Genomic DNA, 19,598 nt, shown 5'->3' with positions numbered 1-19,598 from the left:
TATACATGCTATTTTAGTACTCTCTGTGTTTAGCAATCCAGAAAAATGGCTAGCAAATACATTTCAAATCTTGCATATGAGATTTATAAGCAACAAACCATCCGTTTTGATTTTTGTTCAACCCAATTCAAATGGGGCGCAGTGCTTCTTTTAAATTTAAAGCGACAGGTTATATTCAGAAATATTCCTTCAAGAATGAGATCCTGTCAAAACAACAACAAAACTATTCCAAAGAAATTCATCAACCATCTTTCTTGAATCTAAAGTCACTGGTAAATCATAAAAATTTTCAGAACTGCTTAGAATGAAGAAAAAAATACAAAAAAAATAAGTTTATGTAAACAGCAAGTTAAACTTAAGTCTTAGAAGAGGATACATTTTTGAGTAGTCCTAATATGACTTGAAAGAAAGGGACCGCTACCCCCAACAAAACCATCATAGGCAAAGTCTCATTACATCACTTTTGTTGAGACACTTCTGGACACGGTAAGACAGAGACTAAGCAAAAAACTGCAGGAATTAATGTATTCTCTTTCTCAAACAACACAAAACATGGTACATTATGACCCTGTGGTTCCTAAGAAGCCAGACAATCTAGTACTCTTGGGACTGTTGGATGATGTGATAAACACAGAAGAGCTTGGTTGCCTATAAAAAATCTTTTTTAAGAACAGCATGAGAGTAAATGTGAAGGACTCAAACCCCTTTTGTCACTAGGAAAGCATCTGGACAGCCCCACAAAATGGCTAACCTCAACTGAATCATGCTTACTGACAACATCCCAAAATGGCCTGCTTGCCTAACCTTGGGTACCAAAGGCTTCTTTTTCATCTCCGTCAGATACTGAAGCGCCTGTAGAGGACTACTTTTTGTACATTCCTCAACATCATTGTAATTTTTTTCTCCCTACCTGCCAAAGGTCATCCTTTTATAAAGAAATACAGAAATCCCTAAATATATTCCAAAATAAAACAGTCCCAATGTAGGAGCCATATTTGTACCTACTGGAAAGGAAGGGAGAAATGTCAGGTGTCAATGAACAGCCAAGAGGTTTTCCTAAGACTTCTTATAATGGCAGAAGCTACTCACATCTTTATTGTTGCTATCAAAACCCTCTAAAACACTAAAGACAGACAGATATATGCTGTAGTAAGCAAAGTTCTCATACACAACTGGGGAGTTGGCATTTCTGTCTAATGTACCAGTGTTAAGTTTCCCTGTGCCCAGTTATCATAGAAAACACATCTACTCATCATGTGCAATCAAATATATTATCATTTAAACTCTCTATACAAGACTGCATCTCATAGTCTATATACCTGCACTTCTGCCTTGGTCAACATGCATACCAGGAGGCATGTGCTCCCACCTAGGATGGACACAATGCAGCCACCACATTTTCTAAACATGGTGAAAGTAAGTCTCAAGTGTGGGACCATCTAAGATGCCATCAGGAAGGACTTGTCTAATGTTAACACAACAGTAACTGAAGGAGGAAGAAGTACCTCCCTCTAAATGTCTTAACAACTTGACAGTAAGAGATTCTACCATCTCAGTAAAACTTCTAAATACTATTGGCAGAAGATGTCTACATAGAAATCCTAAAACGCAATCTACTAGTGTTTACCACCAAGGCAGCAAGCAGTGTGGTGCATTAATTTTTGCCTCTTTGAGCTTTGGGAGCAGCAGGTACTGTTTGTATATTACTCTGAACTACTTGTCAACTCTGCCAGTTTTGTGATGCAGGGCAGACATAAAAGCTGAATCTCAGTCTCTACTTCCTGCAAGTCCATCATTCAGGTAGAGTACTAGCCCACATTTCAGTGACAGACTGAGGACTACAAGAGCAAATGGACTACAAGAACTATACACAAACTTCTCGAATTTTGGAGTAAGTCTCATTGCTTTTGATTTGCTTTTTTTAAAATTCCATCTTGTTCTTATTTTGATAAAAATGACTGCAAACTCTCGTGGGGGTCATTCTGTCAATCACCCCAGTTGGACAGACCAATCACAAAGGGATTATTTTGTCTCCTTTACTGAGAATTCATGTGAGACAAAGTTACTCTCTCAATTGCCCTGCTCAGCATCTGAAATTTTACATTACAGGGGCCTTTTGCTGCCTTGATTAGGCTTAGTTTTAGTTTGTTGATTTGTTATTATTTTCTTCCTTTGTGATTTTCTTCTTAACACTTTTAATTCTAGTACATAAGAAAGGCACTGATTTCTGTAGGGTTAATCTCAAATCCCTCTACTGAAAGTGTTTATTACTTCTTAGTTTTCTATATAGTCTTTCACAATCTCTTAAGTATATTATTACTTTATCTGCAAGGCCAACCATACTCATGAAAATTAATATTGCAAAACTGCCTATATTGCCAAGAGTTATCTCCAGATGCAGATAACCCCCCTAGAAATTTCAATGACCTTCTTTACAGAAAAATCCACTCAAAATTGCAAACAAATCAATATAAAATTCAGACACACCACTCCTGGGAACATATCCAAAAAAATCTAAGTCAGATACCTATAGCAAATCCTGTCCATTCATCTTTACTGCAACCTTCACAACACTCAAATCATGGAACCAGCCTCATCCACCATATGTTAACAAATGAACAGGAAAGTAATGTGGTATGGACACACAATGTAGAGTTTTCATCAGCCATTAAAAGAAGGAAATTATGTTTTCTTAAGAAAAATGGATGCAACTTGAGATCTTGTTAAGCAAAACAGACTCAAAAAAAAATGTATCACGTTTTGTCTTACATGTGGATCCCCAGGTTAATTTTTATACTTAAATATTCTTTCTCTTGTTTGTGTGTGTGTGTGTGTGTGTGTGTGTATAAGAATAAATGAGACAATCTTGGAATAGGAAGGAGACTAGACAGAATGGGAAGGGTTAGAAAGATGAAGGTATAGGGATGAATATGGTCAAAGCACATAATACACTTAAATCAAAACATGTCCATTAAACTCTTCAACTGGCCAGGTGGTGGTAGTGGTACACACTTTTAATCTCAACACTCAGGAGGCAGAGGCCAGCCTGGTCTACAGAGCAAGTTTTAGGACAGCTAGTGCTGTTACACAGAGAAACCCTGTCTTGAAAACAGCAAAAACAAAAAACATCTCCTGAATAAATATGATTATACCAAGAAAACTCTGGATTATTCTCAGGGAAACTATTTACTTTTCCATTGATCTTTTTTTTGTCTTTCTTTTACTTTGCTATTTGACAGGTTTATATGGGTGCATGATGTAATCCCATTACTTGTTCCCTAATATACCTTCTTACCTCATTCTCTTCCCTGTCAACCCTCCCTTGTCCCTACCAGTCCCTTTCCTAGACTCATGGCTTTTGTTTTGTGACTCACTAAGTTTAGTCAGGTTCATCTGTGTGTCTATAAGTTTGGAAACTACCCACTAAATCCTAGTGGAATCAGAAGTTCTTATATTCAACCCATCATCTTAATACATCTCCTAATGACTGTATTCTGAGACCCTGGCCATCCATCCCAGTAATTAGCCAAGGCCCATAAAGCTATAAAATTAATACCTAAATGGTTATCTTCCCAGCCTAAATGAACAAGTAGATATTGCACTTTAGGATTTCCCTCTTTGGAAATGTTCAACATCCATAGTCATTAGGGAAATGCAAATCAAAACAACTCTGAGATACCATCTTACACCAGTCAGAATAGCTAAGACCAAAAACACAAGAACAGCTTATGCTGGAGAGGATGTGGAGAAAGGGGAACACTCCTCCATTGCTGATGGGAGTACAAACTTGCATAGTCCCTATGAAAATCAGTATGGTGATTTCTCAGAAAATTAGGGATCAACCTACCTTAAGGCCCTGTTATACCACTTCTGGGCATATACCCAAAGGACGCACACTCACACCACAAGGACATTTGCTCAACTATGTTCACAGCAACATTAATTGTAAGGGCCAGATCTTGGAAACAACCTAGCTGCCTCTCAACCGAAGAATGGATAAAGAAGATGTGGTATATTTACACAAGGAAGTACTACTCAGTAGTAAGAAACAATGACATACTAAAATCTGCAGGCAAATGGGAAGAACTAGAAAAAGCCATCCTGAGTGAGGTAACCCAGAACCAGAAAGAAAAATATTGTATGTACTCACTCATAAGTGGATACCCGCCATAAAGCCTACAATCCACAACCCCAGAGAAACTAGAGCCCTCTTCCAGAAACAGATGGGAACAGATTCAGAAGTCCATAACTAACCATTGGGTCAAGCTCCTGGAGTACAATCGAAGTGAGGGAGGAGTGATATTATGAAAAAGGGAGTCAAGACCATGATGGGGAAACCCACAGAATCAGCTGACCCGAGCTAGTGAGAGATCACTGACTCCAGTCTGACAAATGGGAAACCTGAATAAGACTGAACTAGACTCCTTTTATACAGGTGACAATGGTGTGACTGGGACAATATATGAGGCCACTGGCAGTGGGTCCAAGATCTAACTCTAATGCACAAACTGACTTAGTGGAGTCCATTCTATGTGGAGAGATACCTTGCCTAGTCTAGACATGGGGGGGGGGGTGTGCTGTCTTCGTCCTGCCTCAATGAGATGATGGAACAAACTTTCTAGACCTCCTAGGGGAGGCCTTATTCTCTCCAAGGAGAAGATGGGAGGTGGGGGGGAGGGGAGTGGCAGTAGAGGACGGAGAGGGAACAGGAATTGGAACGTAAAAAATAATAATTTTAAAAATATATTAAAAACAAGGTTATCAGAAAAAAAAGGATTCAACCACCCTCCGTGGTTGAAAAGAGCAGTTTTTACAGGTACAGGTCACAGTAACATCTGTAAGACAGACTTAGTAGCTTTTCTCCTGCAGCTATATAAAGATTCCCATAAACCAAAGATTATGCTGCATATACAATCCATATGTTCATACAATTCACAGTGTTCTTAGGGTCAATTTAACCTTATCCTACAAAAGTGCTGCTTTCTTTTGATAGTGGAGTTAACATGTACAAATAATTGAAGATGTGATTATTATGTTTCTGGCAGGTTCTTTTTTGTCTGACTTTCTCCAAGAAGAGAGTGGGCAGACAGCAAAGAGTACAAATAAGAAGCAATCTGTAAATTCGGAATTAACAACATTTAAATGGGATAAAGCCACTAAAAAGGATTTAAATGAAAGGGGTTTGAACTCTCAATAGCAGAGGGACGCTTGCTGTGAGCCTTTACAGCAGAGAAGTGTTAGCTCTGGGAAAGGTCTGTAGCTCAAAGTTCTCAGGAGGTGGAGGTGTGGGCTGAAAGCAATCCTGTGAAGAGCAAGTCTGCTAGTCAGGGGAGCAAAACACCTTGGAGCCTGGAGCTGAGCTGTGGGAGGAATGTAGGAGGCTGGTAGCAGCTGCAGAGACAAATGTCTGCTACAGACGTGCTGGCTAGCTTTATGTCAACTCTATACCAACAACTATAGACATTTTGGAGGAGGAAACCACAATTGTGAAAATGCCTTTGGTAGGCTGGCCTGAGGGCAAGCCTGCCAAGCATTTTCTTGATTGACATTTGATGTGGGAGGGCCAAGGAGAACAAGCCAGTTAGCAGCGCGCCCCTCTGCTCAGTTCCTGCCTTGGGGACTTTGATGTGGGAGTGTAAATAAACCCTCTTCCCCGAGTTACTTTATGGCCAGGGTGTTTGATCGCAGCTAGTTAAGCTAACAGCCAGGCAGAGCATGGAGTCTTCAAGAATGAAACAGAAATCAGTCGCTCTGTAGGTTGGGTATTGGAGGCTAGCTCCTGCTGCTCCCAATGGAGGAGAGACTTGAGGGTTATAAGAGCTTTTCCTGAGTCTTGAAGACAATCTTCCCTCTATGATGAGCAATCTGGCCAGGACCAAGTTCTGAAGTCTAACGCCCCACCCCGGGGGAGGAGGCAAGATCCCTGATGGAGCTAGGAGCTGCACTAGGAAACCTTCCCTTATCTCCCTCTTCCTTTGGCTCATGCAACAAAGGACTCGGAGGCCCCAGAACATCCAAATGTATGGGGCTGCCATAGTGCCAGAGTGGCCCTGATAGGCTGGATGTAAGTGTGCAAACAAAATGAACAAAAAAGACTAATCCAAGCAGAGCTATCAAAATGGTAGGAAGAACCCCAAGCCAGTCCTCCTCCAGCTAAAAGTGGCCAATCAGCTTTACAAGTCTCCGCCCCCTCACCCCCACCCAGGTACGAAAGAGCCTAAGAAAGTCACAGTCTGTTTTTTGGTTGCTATGGTGACCTTGGCAACCACCTGCTGTGTCTCCCACCCACCTACCAACACTGCTTCGTTCAGCCGGGGATTTAGTGATCTATTGTTTCTTTTTTCTGAGTCTGCGGCTGTACTACAGCCTACCAGGAGAGGGCTCTGTGGCTCCTTTGCCCCCAAGGTTTGAGCCTCCTGGTCGGTCAGGAAGCTCCTTGGGGGTTGGGGGTGGGGGAGGACATAATTATGTTTTAGAAAATAATAACGCACATTAAAACTCATTCTTTTCCTTGGCTGCCCCGCCCCTGGAGGAGGATTTGATGAACCAGTCCTGTAGCCATTTCTTCCAAATTGAAACATTCCCTCCTGGGCGCTAGATATTCAGGAAGTAAACCAGACAAATCAGGAGAAAACTGAAACTAACAAGATCCTCCAAGGTTGCAAAAGCAGTCTGAAGTGAGATGGGACTTAGATTGGCCAAGAGAGTACTGTGGGGAGCAGCAGGGGTGCCATTTTCCAGAATCCACTTCCAAACTGAGGTAGGCTTCTCAGAGATGCAGCTGCCTTTGCGCTTACAGGCTCCTCTAGCCCTGCACGCCACAGGGCTCCTGCATTTACCAAGTTGGACTTTGGTGGACTTGGATGCTGCTCCGGTGTCAGTAGATGTCAGCTATGCTCTTCTAGAAAAGCTCAACGGAAGGACAGTCCTGAAGGGTATTCTAGAGTACCTCTCCCATATGCAGAAATACAAAAGTTCTCCTTAGATCACTGAACCAACAAACAGTAAGGACAGACCACAGTTATCTAGGCCAGGAAGGGTAAGGGAGAAAAATGGCTAGGCTCTAGAGATCCCCTTATCAACTCCAATACACATTTAATACAACTCTCCCGGGACTCAAACCTACAAAAATCTGCTTTAGTGACAGGACTGAAGGTCAGACAGAGGACCCTAAATAGCCCAGTCTCTCTGAATAGGAAGCAAAAAGTAGATATAACGTAGGAAAGTAAAAAATACCACATAAAACTTCAGTGCATCAGTGAGAATTGTACTAGCCATCCTTGTCTCTAGAAAGTGTTTCTATAGTAACCATCATCACAGGGTGAGAAAATTAGTACAGTGGTGAGCATGTACGTGCACGTGTCTCTGCACATGTGTCTAGGAACCTCAGTAATGCATGGTTGGCCTTTACAGTCTCTGGAACTAGTAAGCCCACATTCAAATCCCAGCTGCACAAATTAGTAATACCATCCAAATAGTTAACTTTTTCTGTGCCCTATTTGTGTCAACTGTTTTTTGAAGGAGCCTGAAAATAACAAACTAAGGGAATTGTTCCAAAATGAAGAGACTTAAATTAGAAGCAATGCACATACCTAGGACTTCCTGGCTGTGTGCAAGCATGATAATCTCTGGGAAGGAACGGTTTGTGTTTTGGGATAGTCTCAAGCTACCTTAGTAGAAGATGCGTACAAAATAAGACAAAATGGTTCAGGTATTAAAGAAAACCAAGTTGTAGGAAATAATACAATTATACTGTATTGTTACTTAATCCATCAATGAATAATATTTATATAGCCATGGTAACATAAAGTTTCATTAAAATAGTAGTGAGTGGAGGAGAGCAGATGAAACCTAAATTCCAAGCATCTAAGTTCCTAAGAAAGTCTGTGGGCCTCATATGCAACAGGAACCTAGTAAGCTAGCAGGAACAGCGGAAATACAAACCTACCACATATCACTAACTTAGCTCTGTTTCTGTTGATGACGTAGTGTTCACACCATGCTCACCCATCATCCACAACCCCTCCACTCCATCCTCTGTCTTGTTACAATCTTGGATATTAACCCCCAGCCCAAAGGCTCCCATCTGCTACAGATTTCGTCTCCAGGACAGTGTTTAGAGGTGGGGCTTGTGTATGTGACTGGCCACGCAGATCAGTGGGTTTCCTTTCATGGATTCCTACTTGAGTGGCTAACTAGGAGACTGTGGAAACCGGAGGAGGCAGAAGCTAACTGAAGGAAGTAGGTCAGTGTGCGTGGGCAGGTGAGCAGCAATGGCACCCAGAGAGCAGCTCTCCCTCACCGGCCCTTCCTCTAGAGGACTGTGGACAGTCAGAGCTCCTGACCATGGACTGAAGCCTGTGAAAGAAATCCGGAGCCAAAGCCAGCCTCTCCTGCGCATTATTTTGTCCTGGGAACAAAAGACTAACACATGCTGAAACTTAATACCGGACTCTTCACCTCTTCGTCCCTCTGCTCCGACTTGGTTCTTTTCTCCTGCTCTGTTCTTTCCTACTTCTTTCCCTCCCCCTCCTCTTCCTTGCTTGCTCTACACTGCCTTCTCACACCCCTTCCATCGCCTACCTCTCCCACCCCTTTCCCTCCTCATTCACTAGCGGAAATACAAATTAATATGAAATATCTGAGGTATCTGAATAAAATCTGTGAAACTAGAAACTAACCCTCTCAATTTTATATTTTAATAAAATGGATCCCTTGTTTTAATATAATATATCCCTAAGAAGCTGTTGGCATAACCCAAACCACATCTCTGAATAAGTGTACTTTTAATTATTGGAAACACTGCATGCCTCTTTTAAAAATATTTCCTACCACTAGAAGGAGGAGGGAGGCAGGTGCTTGTCTAGAAGGGGTGATTCTGTGTAGTCTGGCCTTGGGTGTCATGCCTGGACTTGAACACATTCCGAACACATCTTAATTTATCCCTTCCCACAGGCACAAGTCCTTTCTCTCTCTGCCACTTCCTCCTGCTATTAATTCAGTGCATTCAGGAAAGAAGTACACTTTATTTCTGGCAATAATTTAAATGTTTGTACACCATCATAAATTCTATATTCCTTTATAAATATGTTCTAGAATGTGTGCATCAGATAAATATACACTAGTACATTACATGTACTTGGGTGTACATACACAGCTTACATTTCATTTCTTTGATACAAAAGTTTTCATCCCACAGCATTGAAGAAAACTTCCTACCTGCCTGACAGTCAAAACCAAAACTGAGACATAATTTATGCAAAAGGTCGCCATGTACACCAATCATGCACCCAAGTAAATCTGTAGAGGAAAAAAGGGAACAGAGTCATTTTGCCACAGGATTCTGCATTGACTTGTGAATGGAAAAGGTGAGGTGTCTTTTCACCTACCTCTACCCTCAGATGCAGATCTGGATTGCAGAAAGGTTTGGGACCTCCTGAAGCTGCAGTTTAGTTTGGGCTTTTGTAAACATCCCTCTCTCTCTCTCTCTGTCTCTCTCTCTCTCTCTGTCTCTCTCTCTCTCTCTCTCTCTGTGTGTGTGTGTGTGTGTGTGTGTGTGTGTGCCTGTGTGTTATAGATTAGAAGCACACTGAGGTTGAGATTGATAAATTTACATATTTTGCAAATCTGAATGTTCAACAGAAGCTGTGTGTGTGTGTGTGTGTGTGTGTGTGTGTGTGTGTGTGTGCGCGCGCGCGCGCCCTAAGGAATGTTTAGGCCTGGGTACACAGACACAGGATTATTAAGAACTGATTGGCAAGAGAATTGGTACACATACAATGCCCGGCACTTGGCAGTGAAGGCAGGAGGTAGGTAGCCTGGGCTACAGAGCAAGACTGCTGTATCAGAAAGAAACAAACATAAAACAACAATTAAAAAAAAAAAAAAGTCTAGAACGAACTGATCTTCAAAACCACTGTAGAGAAAACTGACAGAGTATTGAAGACCTAACTTTACAAAAAAGAAAAACAGAAAAAAAAAGTAGATGGAGAAAAAAATCGGCTAAAACAAAAACAAAAACAAAAAAAAACCCAAATTAAAAGAATAAAAAAGACACACACGCAACACACACACACACACACACACACACACACACACTCCCACCACCACACTCTCCAATAGAGCATGGTGGAGACTTAAATATTTCTTGAGTCAGTGGGAGAAATAAATTTCATTAAGATACACAAAGCTAAGAGAGTAGATAGAAATGTATAGGTCAAAATTGTGCCAATCCTTTTGACACATTTGTTGTAAAGCAATAATTACATTTGCCCATGGATTCACCTATGCTTTTGATGTAAAATTCCACAAATCCTAATTTTATAAATCCTGAACAATCTACCTCTACAATAAAACATTTATCCAGTGATCAAATCAATTAGCAACAGATGATCATTTATTTAAGTTAATATAAGTTAATATAAAGTACTGGGTGTGTATATACGGGAATGTGCGAATGTGTGCCCGTACATAAAGTTTTAAAATGAAGAACGTGTATTCAAGGTTATATTCCAATTTCTGATACTAAAAATATGTTTCTTAAGTTAATTCGAACTATTTCTCATTACTAGTATAATGAGATTTAACTTCAGCAACAGGGTTACTGGGAATGCGTAATTAGGTGATTTGCTCTGATGGAATATTCAACACTCAGCTATGTTTATTATGTTAAGGTAAACAATTTCTAACCTAAACTAGTGTTTTACTTCTTCTCCCAACGTCATAGAGAAGTTGGTCTTTAAGATCAACGAACTGAATTTCAATTCCACCCACAAAGCCCAGCGCTTCCTGCTTGACCCCCGCCCGCCCGGACGCGAGCGCCGTGCAGCTCCAAGAACGTCGTGTTGTTGCTGGGGGAAGACAAAACTGGCAGAAAGTTCCAGACTGTCGGCGGCAGCCTAAAAGGCCCGGCCTGGTGGTCCAGATGAAGTCTCGGGTTACAGCGTGAGCCGGCCAGCGCAGCAGCAGCAGCAGCAGCAGCAGCCGCCGCCCGCCGGCCCGAGGAGCCCAGGCGCACGGGGAAGGCTGCGGCTGCGGCTCGGCGGTGACTGTCCCGGAAACGTGAGGAAGAGGAGGAGGAGGATGAGCACACTCGGCGGTGGCCCTAGGGACGACGCTGAGGACAGGGATGAGGACGTGGGTGAGCACGGTGACGCCGAGCAAAAGCCGAAAGGGAAAAAGGAGTCGGAGCCGCACGCCAGGAGGGAGCCGGACGAGAGGGCCGTCCGCATCCCCATCCCGGAAGTGCTCCAGCAGCGGCTGGCGGACGACTGTTACTACATCAACCGCCGCCGGCGGTTGGTGAGGCTGCCGTGCCAGACCAACGTGGGGGCCATCCTGGAGTGCTACGTGCGCCACTTCTGGGCGAGCGCGCTGGCCTCGGGGGACCGGCGGCCGCAGCCCCAGCGCGCCGCGCCCGAGAGGAGCGTGGGCCTCTGCAGGGAGATGGCGGACGGGCTGCGCATCACCTTCGACCACGCGCTCCCCCTGGTGCTGCTCTACCCTCAGGAACAGGCGCAATACGAAATGGTGACTTCCTCCACCTTCTTCTTCCCGACCGAGGAGAAAGCCACCGATGCGGGCAGGAACCAGGAGGCGCCCTGGCCTGGCCCGTCCACCCCGCAGCCCCCCGAGAGCCAGCCCGCGGCGGGGCCGGCCGCCCCCAAGAGGCGCAAAGCGGAGGCGGAGACGCCGCGGGCTCCCAGGCGATCCATGCGACACACCGCCCACTGCCACTGGCAGCCCGAGGACCGGGCCTCACCCCAGGCCAAGCGCAGTGTGCCCAAGCTGTTCCCGCACTTGCAAAAGACACCTGTGCGCGGCACCTCGCCTTCCCCCATGTCTCTGACCCCAGGGAAGGAAGGGACTGCTCTGTTTGCTGGTTTTGAAGGGTCAGCTGAGGAAATAAACGAGGTCCTCTCCTGGAAGCTGGTGCCTGACAATTACCCACCAGGACACCAGCCGCCTCCCCCCTCCTACATTTATGGCGCACAACATTTACTGCGGTTGTTTGTAAAACTTCCCGAGATTCTTGGGAAGATGTCCTTCTCTGAGAAGAATCTGAAAGCATTGCTGAAGCACTTGGATCTCTTTCTGAGGTTTTTAGCAGAATACCAGGCTGACTTCTTCCTGGAGTCGGCTTATGTCTCAGCCTGTGAGGCTCACTACAGCAGCAAGAACCCCAGGACAATCTGTTAAATTTTGATGGCTGTGTAAGCACAGCTGCCCGACCTGGCTTGCTGTTTTCCTTTCTACCTGGGCCCACCCTGGGGGAGGAGGGGCTCTTTGAGAGGGCAGGCTTGGATGTTTGAGTTGTTCACATACTGTAGGGTTTTGTTGTTGTTGTTGTTGTTAAGATTTACATCCTGAGCTATTTGTGGTTGTCATGCCTGTACAGATGTAAAGTTGCTTAATTAATTTACATGCTGTGTGTGACATCGAGAAGCAGCCACTGCTATGTTCAGAGGGAACATCCATGAAAAGACATACCTTAGGCTGTTCCAGGAGACATCACAGTAGGCTGCTGGCAAGAACCACTTTGTTTAGATATTCCTTAGCACTAAAATGTGTTTGAAGACTCTTCTAATGTGATGAGACTAAAGAACTCCAACCAGCACATGCTGGTTCATATTTGGACACACGGCCATCTCAAAGTATTTTGGGGGAAAATCAACACCAACAGCAAAAGAGAACTGGCAACCACAGAGCTTGTAACTGTTCCCTTTCTGTGAGACAGTATGCTTGGTGATCTAAATAAATCAATTTTTGTCTTGTTTGAAAAACACTTTATAAAACTTCACTACTCTCATACAAAATTTACTCATGGTGGATAAGTGTAAAGTAAAAAGAGAAAGCCCGTAACTCATAACCTGTTGCACAAAGTAAATTCCTTCGTTTTGAAGCAAGCTGACAATAATTTGATATTGGATATTACAGTCTCGAAGAGAACAAAGAAAACAGCAAGCTTTGGAGAATTAAATTTAACATTTTAAACTATACTGTTTAAATATATATTTAAGAATTACTATAGAAGATGTAAACTTTCAAAAGCATACAGATTAACTAAAACAATTTGTAATCCGATATAATGAAAAGAGTTAATACTGAATGATGCTCTATTTGTTGTTGTTTTGTTTTCTGAGACAGCGTTTCTCTATGTAGCCCTGGCTGTCCTAGAATTAGCTCTGCAGACCAGGCTGTCCTGGAACTTACAGAGATCCACCTGCCTCTGCCTCAGAGTGCTGGGACTAAGGGGATGTGCTGCCACTGCCAGACAGATGCTGTAACTTATTTATTTATTTATTTATTTACCCATGAAATAAGCAGTTTTTATGTTGAAATAAAACATCCTAAAAAAAATACATTCCTCTGACCACTTTAGATGGCTAGGGAAACTAACCTGCTAAACCTTTGGAATGATTAAAGTGTCCAAATCTTTAAATAAACCAATAGATTTTGTCAATAAAAGTTTAAAAAAAAATGCTTGGCAATGAGGTAGACAAAAGTTCAGAATTACTCAGTGTGTGGGAGGAGCCATGAAGGCAAAGGTCACAGGTAAGGGGCTCAGAAGCTGTTGTGCATAACTTTGCAAGCTTTACCCTTCAGGATGGCCATACTGTGTGTGCTGGGAAAAGAGACTACAGTGCTAAAGGCATCAGAAACCGGCACAGCCTGTAAGGAGCACTGTGCTTTGAGGAGATAAGGACTGTGCATTCCTCAGAGTGTTACAGCTCAACAAGCATGAAATGACTGCCGTACACAGGAAAGGGGGGAGGGGCGCAGACTGTAGGAAACCCTTCTAAGGTGTCCAGCTCTGGTTTTCAACATGGGAAAAGGGAAGGGTGGTTTAATATCAATACTTCTTTTCTGCAATAATTACCTCGCTACTTTCATAATAACCCTCGGAAGACAATAGGATTGGAGAGAGTAATTGCCACATCATAACTCCTCGTCAATATTTACCCTCGTGTGGCACAGAACACCGCTTTTAGGAATTCAGTAACCAGGAGCAGAGTAAAGAAAGTAGTAATGGTTTTTATTATCTTATGTGTATGGGTGTTTTGCCCATATGTATGTCTCCGTACTATAGGCATGTCTGGGGCCCAAGTCAGCATTGAATACCCAGGACCCAGAGGTACAGATGGTTGTGATCTGTTGTAATCTGCCATGTTGGTGCTGGATATTGAACCTGGGTCATAATGGAAGGTACAGTAGCAAGCGCCCTTAACTGATTAGCTATCTCTGCAGCCTCCAAAATGGAAAGTTTGAAATTACAAATATTCACTCAGGAGACTGAGGCAGGTAGATCTCTGGTGAATTTGAAGCTAGCCTAGTCTACATAGAGACACCCTGTCTCACAAAAAAAGAGAAAAAGAAAAGGTACGTGTTATGGTTATATATAAAAGGCACTATACGGTGAAACTCCAATCAGCTTATTCCCTCCTTTAGATAAAGAGGAGAGGATGGTGTCTGATTCATGAAGGCAGGTTCAGAATTAAGCAAAGCAGCTAACTTCTGACATGGAGATGGGAGGCTGGAGGCTCAGGGTAGGAGCTATGAGTTAGGTGTAGTTTGAGTGCACTGTCCAAAAATTCATTTTGTAGACAGTTTGAGGAGTTGGAGAGCTTTTAACAGGTCCGGCCTAGAGTCAGGTGGGAAGGTCAATGAGATGTCACCTTCAAATCTGAGCTGCCCATGGATCCTTTTCAGTTCCCAATAAGGCCCTGGTTAATTTTATTACAAGACCCTAACTGTAATAAAAAGAGCAAGACTGATTCAGGACACCCCCTACCCCAGGCTTCCTACCCTGCCACATGAGCGTTTCCTTCCGGGTGGGTCCTTTTCTGTTTCCCCTTCATTTTATAAGGCAGTGAGGGGCTGTGGCTTGGACACCAGCACCATACTGTTCAGACCTCCCAGCCCTACGAGTCACTGAGCAAATATAACGCTTCCTAATTACCCTGCCTCAGGGATTTTGTTATAACAACATAAAACAGACTAAGACAGATAGGGACAAGCGATGCGGGAGGCCAAAGGCAGCATTAATGTCTTCATCATTCACAGCAGAGCCAACCAATTCGGTCTGAAAATGAAATATGCTCAAATCTCTTGAAGGAGTTTACATAATTTTCCTTCTTAACCTTACAGGGATCCTGAGGAAAGTACTTACTGAAGTGAAAAAAGGAAAAGTTATTTGAAATTCAGCGATTCCTTCCATCTCACTGGGGTGTCCTTTCCTTCCTGTAGAATTCATTTAGAATCTAAAGTGGCACTCTTGACTCCATCTTCGTAACTGAGTTTATTTCTGTGTGTGCAGCCTACGGCCTGCACATACACAGTGATGTCTAGACTAATTTTCTTCAATGTCAACAATGACACTGTGAATTAAGAATAATTCCATTTAATTTATTATATTTAATTTCCCATCTTGCTTAATTTAGTCATAATAAGATAAATTATTGTTTGAAAAACAATGAAAAAAAATAAAATAAAACGACTTCCAGACTTAAGCAACTAAAGAGATAGATAAGGCGCTTAACAAGACAGAAACCAGATCTTTGTTTGCTTTTATGGTGGGGAAGAAGAGATCCCAGAGTTCAATTTTTGACATGGTACCTGAGAACTGAAATGAGACGTCAAAAGGCCAAATATGATAGAACTAAAAAAGAGTATTGGGGATGGGGGTGGAGATTGACCCAGGACCAAATCCATAGAATTGCATTCAGAGACTCTTCTCAATGAAAGATGCAAAAGCTACAGCTAAACAAGCATGTAGTGTTACAGAAGCAAAATATATTTTTCGGTTTTGTTTTTTTTTTGGGGGGGAGGTTTGTTTTCAGATAGAGTCTAAGATAGCTAGCTCACTCTAGCCTCGAACTCACCATGTAAGGAAGGATAACCTTAAATAATTCTTGACTCTCCTTCTCAAATGCTGGAGTTACAGGCATGAGTCACCATGCCCAGCCACAAAAACAAAAACAAAAAAAATTTAACCACTATTTCAAATGTTATTGAAAGTAATAACAAGGCAAAAAGGGGTACACAAGGATCATTAACATAGGAGGAATATCAATCTTGAAATAGATGGAGAAAAAACATGGCTGCAGGGAGGCAGGAGGGCCAGGGCAGCTTCTCTGAGTGTTTAATATTGTCACAATGTGAGGTGGCATGCATGGAGACATTTACACTCTGCTAAGAATGGTCCAGGATGACATAAGAGGCTGGAAGGCACACCGGGGCTAATCAAAGAAGCAATCTTCTTGAGTAAGAGAGAATTACAGTGGAAGATCTCTTCGGCCATCTTAGCAAATTAGACTTCAGAGTTCTAAGTAGCATGAGATGCTGTGGAAATGTGAAAAGCCATAAACCACATTTCACTAAGCCTCTTATTAGCCTCATGGAAGTGCTTAGACACAGGTTATTTGAAATTTACCAGTAATGCTATTTCTAGGTCCTGAAACAAGAGAAACATAAAGGGACAGATAAGCAACAGAAGTCAGACACACTCGTGAGACTGTATCCTGAAGGTACAATCGCAAGCACAGCACTGACCGTAAGAGGAAAGATCCGGGTAAAGTTCCAAAACCACCCAGTGCGATGCTAGGATCTATGGCCCTGAGACCTCAATGAACAATAAAGAGCAGACTGAAATGACTTCAGATATTTCCTTCAAAACTACCATTGAACGAGGCAATGAGAAAACGTCACATTACAATAAAAATAACTTTACTGCTATGACGGTTAACATTCCCTGTCAACTTGACGGGCTCTAGAGTCACTCAAAGAGATGGGCCTCTGAGCCTGTCTGGGAGGGATCTCCTGACTGGGTTCACTGAGCTAGGAGGATTCATTCTCAGTGTAGGAAGTACCTTCCCATAGGCTGGAGGCCTTGGACTCTTTGGCTGTTTTGTTATACCCAAAGAGAAAAGGAGTGAGTACAATTATTAGAAAACAAAACAAAATGAAAAACCGTGTCCAAAGGAGCTGGAGAGATGGCACTGTGGCTAAGAGCACTCAGAGAGGACACACGCCAGGGTGCTCACAATAATCTGAAGTGCCAGTCACCAAGGATGTGACACCGTCACTTAGCCTCCGTAAGCACTTACACACATATGGTATACATAAATTCATGCAAGTGTATGCATACAGGCACACACACGAATACCTTCTACAGAAAGTACAGAAAACTGCTAGTCTGGCAATATTTGTTTCATAGTGAAACACAGCATAGAGCTAGTTACATAATGAAACACAACAAGTACTATTTTTTGGTACTGCTACTAACACTACGTGCACTGTTTCAAGCTCTCGGAACTGTTCGCATGTAATTCCCACATCCCTGTAAGGATAATGATGTCAGTGTCCTGCATTTTACAGCTGTGGGAAGGCAGCTCCACCTCCTACAAGTGTACAGTACAAGGCCCAGGTTGCAAACTGTGAGAATGCGCCATCTATCAGCAGCGGGTTGTCAGCACATCAAGACATAATTTTCTTTCTACAAGACAGATAATTCCATTTGCACATGGTAAGAAACAGCACAGAAAATACTTACTACAGCCTTTTGGTTTTACATTATTTTACGTAACTTTAAAAAAATTCTAGTAATTTTTCCTTAAGAACAGTTAGAGAAAATGCCACATGGGCTATGGTTTAGCAGGTAAAGTCACTTGCCACCAAGCCTGATTATCCGAGTTCCATCCCCCAGAAGCCATATGGTAAAAGAGAGAGCCAATTTACAGACATTGTCTCCTAACCTCGACATACATTATTTAGTGCACACACTAAATAAATAAATGTAAATTCTAAAATGAATACATAAGGTGGAGTATTTATTTGGCATATAGTAAGAAGAAACCAAATCTACTTTCAATTATTCAACTGAAGTTGAAAATTCTATTGAATTCTTTAAGACTCCAATCCCCTGTTGCTTCTTGCTATGTGATATCTCTGATGTCATAAATAGAAGGTTAAAATTTAATGTGAAAACATGTTTTGAGATAAAGCAAACAATTTCCAAAAAAAACATAACTGCAGCTTTTTGCGTCTTCTTTTAACCAAGAAGTCAAAAGATAATGTTCAATTATTAATGAACAGCCAAAACTAAGAAGCTAAAGCAAAGACCTATGAAATGCACCACCAGCAAGAGGCCTATTCAGAAGAGCACAAGCTGTCTTTCTTAGGCAGCACATCACCACTGGCCTCCCTCATGGCTGAGGAAGTTGCTAATACAAAGGGAAAAAGAACTCTGAGGCCATTCTGCTTAATTCAGCTGCCTTTCAACTGGGAACGCAAGCTACATACATATCTCCATATAAGAAAAGTCCTGAGAATTTCTAAGTCTCTATATGCCTGCCAAACCTGCATTCTTCCCCATTTCAGCACACTAACTGAAATATCAAGGAAGATGAACTCAATCAGTCCTGAAACCCAAGAAAAGTAAACAGACAATTAATGATCAATACCAAAAAGCAAAATCTGGGCTTCAAGATCAACTATGCATGCCTGGTCCTGTTTCAAGGCTTTATTGTGGCAAGGGTCTAATTACAAACCAGCCCAGAGAATCTTCATGAGATGTCTGAGAAAACTCAAGGAAAATAAACCTCACTGTGCCCCTCTACAATGAGCAAAGGTGACTGCCTCTAGCCATGCAGAGAACACATTAATACAAAGGCTACAGTACCATAGCCTAAACGCTATAACTTGCTTTTACTATAATGCTATAGAGTGACAGACTATACTTAAAGCATTATTTTTAAGTTAACCCATTTAAACACTTCTTGGAAGTGTACAGAATAGGGATGCAAAGACAGCTCAGTGGATAGAGTGTTTGCTGAACAAACATGAGGACTTGAGCCTGCTCCCAAGTACCCACTTAAAAGTCACACTCTTCTGTAACCACAGTGCAGGCAGGCAGAGCTAGGCAACCCCACCCCACGAGCTCATTGAACAAGCAGTCTATCTCAATCTGGGAGCTCCAGGTTCATGGACAGGCCCTGTCTCAAAACAATGAGACAGCAACCAAGGAAGGTATCTGACATCAAACTCTGGCCTCTATGTGCACATATACCAACACACACACACACACACACACACACACACACAGGATATAGAACAAAGCTTAATTTCAGCAATTTGTAAAATTTGTTTAAAATCTGGTAACTTACCTTAGACCAAAGATGTGTGATTGCTCATAATTCAGTAAAGAACGAATCTTAGCTTCAGAGTTCAAAATGATAAGCCTATCGATTACATCCTAAAAATAACAAAGAAATACTGAGACTCAACAGAAGCTACTCCAATAAATTAAATATTCATTTAAATCTGTGAGACTAAGATTTGAATTCACACTGGAAGTACGGGAAGCCATGAGAGGTCCAGACCCACCCTAGAGTTTGTGAACTTACTAGACTAGGTGAGGCCAGAGCATCATGATTTGGAACAGTTTCTAAACAGAGTTCAATGTTCACCCCAAGTGGAGAACCAGAGTATACACCTATACACCTAACTGTCGAAGCAGCAAGCAGGTTGTATGTACAATAAAATAAAGATTAAAGTGACCAAAATACAAACTACTCTTAAAAGCAAATATAAAATCTACA

At 42.4% G+C, this 19,598-nt stretch overlaps 2 protein-coding genes across 2 annotated transcripts in view; one reads left to right on the top strand and one right to left on the bottom strand.

Annotated features, from left to right (window-relative positions):
• The window catches only part of Tbc1d32 (TBC1 domain family member 32), a 165,993-nt gene that overhangs the window by 67,997 nt on the left and 78,398 nt on the right, over positions 1-19,598 (bottom strand). The window contains exon 22 of the mRNA XM_051175508.1: positions 19,164-19,252. Within this exon, the coding sequence (XP_051031465.1) occupies positions 19,164-19,252 (89 nt within the window). The remainder of the gene's footprint in view (positions 1-19,163; positions 19,253-19,598) is intronic.
• On the top strand, positions 10,919-12,823 carry LOC127215116 (male-specific lethal 3 homolog). Its single transcript, XM_051175507.1, has one exon. The coding sequence runs from the start codon at positions 11,083-11,085 to the stop codon at positions 12,196-12,198; it is 1,116 nt and encodes a 371-aa protein (XP_051031464.1). The 5' UTR covers positions 10,919-11,082; the 3' UTR covers positions 12,199-12,823.

This window comes from Phodopus roborovskii, unplaced genomic scaffold, assembly GCF_943737965.1.
Source record: "Phodopus roborovskii unplaced genomic scaffold, PHOROB, whole genome shotgun sequence".
Lineage (NCBI taxonomy): Eukaryota > Metazoa > Chordata > Mammalia > Rodentia > Cricetidae > Phodopus > Phodopus roborovskii.
The sequence above is the reverse complement of the archived record's forward strand: the minus strand, read 5'-3'. Positions and strand labels throughout refer to the sequence as shown.

Bases quoted from the DNA above. Each gene is read 5' to 3' on its own strand.
- LOC127215116 (XM_051175507.1), top strand. From the start codon at position 11,083: ATGAGCACACTCGGCGGTGGCCCTAGGGACGACGCTGAGGACAGGGAT.